The 8,710-nt window shown below is 37.7% G+C and overlaps 1 protein-coding gene across 3 annotated transcripts in view; it reads left to right on the forward strand.

The window, feature by feature from the left end:
- The window catches only part of LOC140770000 (protein virilizer homolog), a 54,444-nt gene extending 45,988 nt beyond the window's left edge, over window positions 1-8,456 (forward strand). For 2 of the 3 annotated variants that reach the window (XM_073110941.1, XM_073110943.1), the window contains exons 25-29: window positions 2,574-2,751; window positions 2,818-4,344; window positions 4,413-5,216; window positions 5,310-5,381; window positions 8,029-8,456. In XM_073110941.1, coding sequence (XP_072967042.1) covers window positions 2,574-2,751; window positions 2,818-4,344; window positions 4,413-5,216; window positions 5,310-5,381; window positions 8,029-8,049 — 2,602 coding nt within the window. In that variant the 3' untranslated portion in view covers window positions 8,050-8,456. The remainder of the gene's footprint in view (window positions 1-2,573; window positions 2,752-2,817; window positions 4,345-4,412; window positions 5,217-5,309; window positions 5,382-8,028) is intronic. The other variant, XM_073110942.1, reaches the window with a different exon arrangement.
- Window positions 8,457-8,710: the final 254 nt, after the last annotated feature.

Raw genomic sequence — 8,710 nt, forward strand, 5'->3', positions numbered from 1 at the left:
CGTCATTAATAGGCTGCCTAGCTGCATGGCGAGATAGTTGGGTCACCGGTCGCCTTTTAAATCACTAGGATTGAGTGGGCTTGGGTTGTAGTTTAATATATATTTAATTATAATGTATTGCTACAAATTTTATTTGTGTGCTTATAATATAGTTCTAGACATATTATTTAGTTCATTTATAAATATAATAGTTTATTTTTCTTTGAGAAAAATGAGAACTTAACGATGTCCCAATTGAACCTAATACATATACTAGTTTGTTGCTAACCAAATATTACATATAGTATATTAAAATGTTAGGCTGCACAGACATATCCCTTATGTGCTATGGAGTGGGGTGGCTGCCTCCATACCGCAGTTGCGAGCACTTTTTGCTGAATTGGCTACTAGTCATGGACTGAAGATTGAGTTGAATGATGTTTAAAGGGGTCATTTGCTACCTTCTAATGCAACTGCATTTCCTAATAAATGCATCTGACTGATTCTCTCTGATTGTATTGGGTGATTCTTGATCTGTTAAAAGGATATATTTAGTATGATAAATTAGGTGGTTGATACCATATTTTAATTATAAACAAAAATATTAAATAACAACTAACATATATCATATATAAAGATATAATTATTTCATCAAGAAGATGACTTTGTGTTGCCCGTAATTCTGGATTGTCTGAGGTATAGCATTTTGCAAGGCATATATTTAGAAGTTGCATGTTCTTGTCTAGTAGATTCAAAGCTTGTCAACTGATCTGCAATTCATATGGGAAAATGTCTACTATACTTGGCCCAATTTAATTATATCTCTTCATTTTGCTTGCAAGCAAGCATGTTATGAGCAGGTAAACATTGTTCTGACATACTATGATGCATGTATTAGTTGTTTCCTTCCAGACATATCACTCCATGTCTGCCACATTGGCTGCCATGCTTGCTTCATTGGCAGTTTGATACCTTATTGGTCATTACGGTTGCCATACTGCTCCCCATGAACCCAAATTTTCATAATGGGCTGCGAAGCCCATGGTGTGGCGATAGTAGCTAACCACTCTACTGGTCAACCATAATGGATATTTTATTTGAAACAATGCTCTTTCCTTACATATTGTATAAATATGTGCAGATGTAATTAAGGACATGTATACTAGAGTGTTAATTATTCGAAGGGTTGAGAGATAAATGGATGCCCTACCTTGATAAGGTAGTGCTAGGGTTCAAATTTAATTCTTGCATTAATTATGATGACTTCTAGAACATGGAGGTTCAATATTATACATTATTTGCTAGTGATGTCATTTCAGTTGAGGGTCTAAGTGGGGGACAAACTCCTTTAGAATCCTGGAGATGAATATTGAATCTGATAATTTTTCAGAATAAGAAAATCTGGGACTGGACAATGGGATATTGGTAAAATTAGAAATTAAAGGATATAACTCATAAGTTGAATGATAGTTTCGAGATGTCAGTAGTAAATAAGAAAAAGAAATAAAACTTGATTATCTCAGACCGGTTGTTTAGCATGATGTGGATATTGAATAGATGCATAAAATGAAAGCAGGATTTCCAAAGCTTTGTCTATATAGCTTCCTATAACGATTATCACATAATACTTGATTATCTAAGATCGATTGTTTAGCATGATGTGGATATTGAATAGATGCATAAAATTAAAGCAGGATTTCCAAAGCTTTGTCTATGTAGCTTCCTATAACGATTATCACATAATACTTAATTAGATTTATTGGACTACACTGTTTTAGTTGAAACTTGAAAGTTGGCAATGGGCTCAAAATGTGAGTAGTTGAGATGGATGAGACACTACTAAAGGGCAACATTTCTTTCATGTTTGAGTTGGGAATAGCACCAATCCTGTGTAATATGCAGGTGTTGACATATCCCATGTAAGGGGGAAAAACCACAAGGTGGTCAGGAAGACTAAAGGTTCATAAGAGACTATAAAGATTCTCATGTTACTAAAGCAAAATTGCTTCGACTGTTTGTTCATTTTATTTTATGATGCTTAAAAAGATTTGTTGAATCTTACTTGTATTATCTGTAATTTCAACCGGTTATTGAAGCTTGTCTATGTTGGTTTCTTTATTTTTCTTTTAATTAGTTTATTTGTCTAGTTAGTTTGTGCATTCCGGACTGTGAGAAACCTTGTTGTGAGGCTATCTTTTAGATGTAGAGGTTATGATACTTCTTTTGGTGCATAGTACATGCAAGTATGCAACTGTGTTGTCAGTTAGGCTTTGGCAATTTAATTGAGTTTTTTTACACATGCATTGAATTCCTTGTTGAAATCATGAAAAGACTTCTCCACTGATATATAGAGTGACAGATGTCATGCTGAATTTGCCATCTTTGATGGGCTTGGAGTAGCTGGTCTCCAATTACTTTTGATGGATGCTCTTAAACTTTTGACGGCCTTGTACATTTGATGTTTTGTACTATTTACTTCTGTATTATCAGCTTCATGTTTGCAAGCTCTTTATGATCTAAAGTATGCAAATTAGGTATCTTCTGGTATTAGTTTCAGTATCTCATATTGATCACTTCATTTTATTGATTGCTAGTTTGGAGGGTATTGTGATTTTGAGGTGCCTCTTTGGGCTCCCATATGAGCTGGAAGGTGCTGCAGATTCCTTTCATGAGAAGTTGAATGAAGTTGTGAATTTAATCAAAACATTTGAAGAAAAGATTAGTGAGAATGAGAATTTGACTACTATAATTGGAAAATCCACCTTACATGAGGTATGCTCTATTATATATGCTTTCACTTTTTGGAATTCTTGTTGAGTACGAATATTCAAATTGTAGGTTAAGGAGCATCTGGAATCAATTATGTGTCTGCTTAAGAGCTCTTCTGGAACATTACCCACCACAGAAGGCACTGCTTTTAGTGATGGCTTTGAATCCCCAAGTGATGTCGTTCGGTCTATCTATATGACATCTCATTTAATGCCATCTTTAACCAGAATTCTGTTGGATGATGAAACTGCACTATTTTTCTTGACTGCTTGGAAATTCATTGTAGAATCAGAAAAGAATAGTGCTGATATTCCTTATGGAGGAGCTGGCGAAAAGTTTGTGTGGGAGTGTTCTGATTCTTCTCTTGATAGACAATTGATGCCAGCTCAATCTGCAAGGAAGAAACTAGCAATAGGAGAAGGATCGGGTAGACGTATACGGGATAATGCTGGGTCTGAAGCTGTTTCGTTAAATGCATTTTCACGAGGACTGAATATCCCCAGTGTCTCTGCTGGACCTACTCGTAGGGATACCTTCCGTCAGCGCAAGCCTAACACAAGCAGACCACCATCAATGCATGTAGATGATTATGTTGCCCGAGAGAGAAATATTGATGCTGCGAGTAGTGGTTCTAATATTGTAAGTTTGTCCCAACGTGGTGGATCAATTAGTGGAAGGCCTCCATCAATCCATGTGGATGAATTTATGGCAAGGCAAAGGGAGCGTCAAAATACTATGCCTGCAGGGACTGTTAATTCAGCTCAAGTCAAGACTTTGTCTCTTCCGATTGATAATGATCCTGTGAAGATTGATAAACTACGACAGCCAAAGGCTGATCTTGATGATGAACAAGAGATTGATATCGTCTTTGATGAAGAATCAGGATCTGATGATAAATTGCCTTTCCCTCAACCAGACGACAGTTTGCAATCACCTCTGGCCATTATTGGGGAAAGCTCTCCAGGTTCAACTGCTGAGGAGACTGAAGGAGATCAAAATGAAAATAGTAGGTTTCCTCAGAATGGTACACCATCATCAACAGCTGATGGAAACTCACGTGCTGCTGTTGCTTCAAGACAATCAGTTTCCAAGTCTGTAATGCCATCTCTGCAAGATATAAATATTCCTCCGGAGAAAAATCCTTTAGTAACAGGCAGAGAGAAACTCTCACATGTTCAACCAGAAGAATCAAAGTTTGTTTCTCTGATCACTGGGTTAAGAAGCTCTGATGCTCAACCTTCAACAAATGTAGCTGGCTTTCCTTCGTCTTTTCTTAGTGCACATTCTGCACTGCTACCTGTTAACACATTACCTCCCTCTAATTTTTATCAGAGGAAAAGCTCACAGATGTCTTCTGATATTTCCTCAGCTATGGGGTCTCAAGCATATGGCCAACAGAAGCTTCCTGCCAACCAGCCACCTTTGCCTTCAACCCCTCCTCCAGCTCCTGCCATGTCAGCTCAAAATGCTGACCTTATTCAGAGCCATTCATTACCTCTACTGAACAATTTAGGAGATACTCAACCACCACTTCCTACTGGATATCCTTTTCATACTTTTGATGTCACTGGCCCTAATGCCATTGCAGGGCTTCAGGTAAGAGAAGATAGACTTCTGTTTATAGAGAGTTCCTTATATTCTTCTGTACTGACTTCCATTTTCAGCTTCAGACAGAGAATAATATGTTACCAACTGGCAACAGTTCGTCTTCAAATGCGCTGCTAAATCCAGAGTCAAAGTTCTCATGGAATTCATTTACTGGAAGTAGGTTGCATGCTGAGCACTTCTCTTCTGTTACCTCTTCACGACCAACGCCACCGCTTCCTCCACCATATTCCACTCCACCTGCACTAAGCTCTGGTTCGCCTGCTTCAGTGTATAACCATACCAATTATGTTGGAAATCAGCGTTCACCTTCCTCTCGTAATAGTGATACAAGTTTAGGAATGACTCCTTCATCAGGAACTACTATATCCTATTCGCTACCTCCATTTACACCACCATTGCTCATTAGTAGACCTTCTTCAGTACCTGGATCAGTTCTTAGCTCGCCACCTCTGCCTCAAGGCCAGCTTTTGTCTAGCCTTTCACAAACACTCCCTAACTCTCAGCCTTCAATTCCATCATTACAGCCAAGGCCACCACCGCCACCGCCACCACAGCTACCTCATCCTTCTCAGTCTCCACAACAGCCCACTCATATTCATATGCCACAAGTACATTCTGAACAAGTGATACCATTCCCACAAAACTCTATCCATGTTCAGGTTCCCTTACAGTTTCAGCAGCAGCTTCATGTTCCTCAAATACAGCTGTACTATCAGCAGGAAGTTTTGCAACCTATGCGGCAAGCAGTTGAGCAAGTACAATCACAAGATCATCATATCCAAGCTGATAGCTCATCTCAGCATCAGAATGACTCTGGGATGACTTTACAGCAATACTTTGCTTCACCTGAAGCCATTCAGGTTCATAGTATATAAATTATTCCTATTACATAATATTACATTTTTCACTGCATTTCAGTTCATGCTGATGAATAGTTTGTTGCTCTTGAATAGTCCCTGCTAAGTGATCGAGATAAGCTTTGCCAACTTCTGGAGCAGCATCCAAAGCTAATGCAGATGCTTCAGGTTTGATGCGATGAATTTAACAACCTGTTTATTTGATATCCAGCTATTTGTATCTTGTTTATTCACAAACTGTTGCATGTTCTTGGCTTGCATAACTCTCTAATTTGTCACAACTAGAACTTGTAAGCACTTGGACATTGAAGGATATTTAAATGAAGATGAACATATGCCAAGTGGGATCGCCATGCTAGTATCGGCGCATTCCATGCTGGCCGGTATTTACTATGTTAATAGGATTGCCACATGGCATGAGATTTGTTGAAGATACCGCTGCTGCTAGGTATTGAGGTAAAATGAACAAAATTAAAGGAAGGTTGGAAAAATCATTAAATTAATGCTTTATTCTAGTAAGGTTTATGTAGAGATACTACATGATCTCAACCTGAATTTTGCAATATTGGTTGAAATTTTGACGATGAAGTCAAATGTAGAGCTACTACTTAGTCTTCTCTCCGACAAGTTAAAACTGTCTGACTTTCATGTGACAAAAGTAGCTTCAATGTGTCTAGAATAATATTAGCATTTTGTACTATGTACTATCTTCCATTATAGATGTTTCATCCTTTTCAAACTGCCAAGATTATCTTGGCTTCTGATTTATGTCTCTTCATAATAGATTAAGTTAGACAATTGAATTGGCATATGTTTTTTAAGGAAATACCTGGCCAATGCGTTGCCGTCTCATTACAAGTCATAATTATGGCCATATTTGGCCTGTGTTTAGTGTTGGTCAATATGTTCATTTACTCCTGATCAGTCAGTGTGGTGAATTCTAATACTGCCGATACTATTTAATTGACTTACTATGTGATGAAGCCAAGGTAAAGATGACATACAATGTGATGATGGGCCTACGGGTAAATAAATATATGTTATAAAACTAGGATGGTTCTCTACTATCCCATTGCTGAAAATGGGATAGAAAAATAATATCTTAGTGTATGATAAATATTAGATGAAGGGGCTGGAAAAGACCATGAAGTATGTATATGCAGTAGAGAAGAGGACAGGATTAGAATAGAGACATAGAGTGCATGGACCTCCTAATAGCTTCGCCATTGACCTCGTCGTCGAGCTCGCTGTCGCCACTGGCCTTCACCGTCGCAGCTCGTCGTCACTCGAGCTCGTGGTCATCTAGCTTTGGAGATGAACGAGAAGAATGCCCTAGCTTGAGAGAGAGTCGCTCTCTCTCTCTCAATCTCTTTCTTCTCCTTCCTTAGGCTAGGGCACCAGACGCGAGCTCGGATGACGGCAAGCCGTGATAGCGACGGTGAAGGTGTTACCTTTTTCTCTCATTTCCTTACGGCACGGCCGGCAAGTGTTGCGGCACGTGCCGTGCCTGTGGCACGACCATCGTTGATAGAGCGTATAAAAAATGATATGAGAAAGAACAAAAAACAGGAGCAACAGCCAAACCAAGCTTTCAAGCCTTTTCTCAAATTACAGCACCCACATAGGTTCTGCCAAATGAGCCCTTCGCAGGTAGAACGCAAATGTAAACAAAACAAACTTTAGCACGTGTCAAACAATAAGTAAAAGCATTACTTCTACTGTTTAGATGACAGTATCTTAAACAGTAATTGCTGCTGTAGTACTTTCATGGTGAGCAGTACTCTAGCATATATTCCAAAAATATTCCTCCTACCTGAAACTAAAGAGTAATAACCCAAAGAGCTAGACCTATTCTTTAAATTTAGACTTGTAATCTGAAGATTCATGCGGCTTCAATATTCCTTTCCATTCTTTAGATTGCTATTTATAGAAAATCATTATTGTGTAATGGAAAGATTGCTTTCTATCTTGATTTTTGTACCCATTATGATGTCTGTTTACGATGAGCAATACTTTTGCATAGAACCCCTACTTTTATTTAAAAAATACCCCTATTTGAAACTAAAGTCTAATAAAGTGAATAATCTTTTCAATTTAGATTGCATGATCATAACATATCATTATTTTATATTATGGAAAATTGCTTTCTAGCTCAATTTTTGTAACTATTACAATGTGCTTTGCCTTGCAAAAGCCTCCAATTGACAGCCAAAATATGTTCAGTTCATTCTAGAAGAAATTAATAATTAAATTATTGATACTTTAAGGTTGGAGATAAGTATGAAACAGTATAGCTTTGCATTTGTGACAATTACTAGCGATAATTCTTACTGTGTTGCCAATTTACAAAAGCACAGAGCATTACTTCTAGCACTTAGACTAACCATTTTGTCATTTTGTGAGATGACTACTAATATACTCCAACTACTAAAGATTAAGGGTAGCCAATTGTTTTTGGCCTTTGACTTTTGTAGCTTTTTGATCCAATTTTGGGAGCCATTTGTCACCAATTATTTGTCTGTTCTGAATAAATCTATTCCCCGCAATTTTAGGTATCCAAACTAAACTGAGTCTGTCACAATTGTGCAGTTGTTTCTTGTGAACAAATCTAATATGCTTGTATGCTTGATCAACAAATTCCTTGTAAGATCAACTTTATTTGACTTTTTTTTATACTGTACAATGATCTGTAGTCACTTGCCTTGTTAGGAAATATTTGATGAGATTGAAATGACTGTAGAAATTGTTTGATGTGTTACTGTATGACTCTTTGACCCTCCATGCCTGCTTTTCCCTCTATTTATTGAATTATCAGGAGCGCCTGGGCCAGCTATAGCTGCAGTGCAATGCCTACAAAGTGGATGTATTTTATTGCTTGCGCAGATCACCACTCATTGGTATGAGGAAATTTTGGCTGATATTGTTGGCGCCTCCATCAAAATGGGGTCTCCTTTTGTGGCAGCACCTTATGCTAGATGTGAGGACAGTCAAAATACAGAAGGTTATCAGCCTAGCTAACTTTATGGAGAGCTATCTATGCCCATGTATTTCGTATGTACAGTCTCTATAATGTGAATAATGTAACACTAGTAGTTCTCTTTTCATCTTTTATTTTAACTATTCACTTTTTTGTACGGCTAATATTGTTGATTACTTGTATCTGATTGCAAGTAATTCATTCTGTAACAATTATGAGCTGAGTTATGGATGTTATCCAAGAGTTACGAGAAACAATTATGGTCAGTCCATGATTCATTGAACGAATTGAGAAGTGCCAAGAAGAGTTGCAAGAAACAATCTATGGTCCCTCATGATTCACCTTGAATGAAATGACAAGTGCCAAGAAGAGTTGCAAGAAACAATCTATGGTCCCTCATGATTCACCTTGAATGAAATGACAAGTGCCAAGACAATTAAAGTCAACGAAACGCTTGCCATCTTTTTCCAAATTTAGTGATATAGTGGATTGAAACTGCATGCACATAAGTCTTGTATTC

Source organism: Typha angustifolia, chromosome 11 (assembly GCF_048772165.1).
Source record: "Typha angustifolia cultivar Huaian chromosome 11, ASM4877216v1, whole genome shotgun sequence".
Classification (NCBI taxonomy): domain Eukaryota; kingdom Viridiplantae; phylum Streptophyta; class Magnoliopsida; order Poales; family Typhaceae; genus Typha; species Typha angustifolia.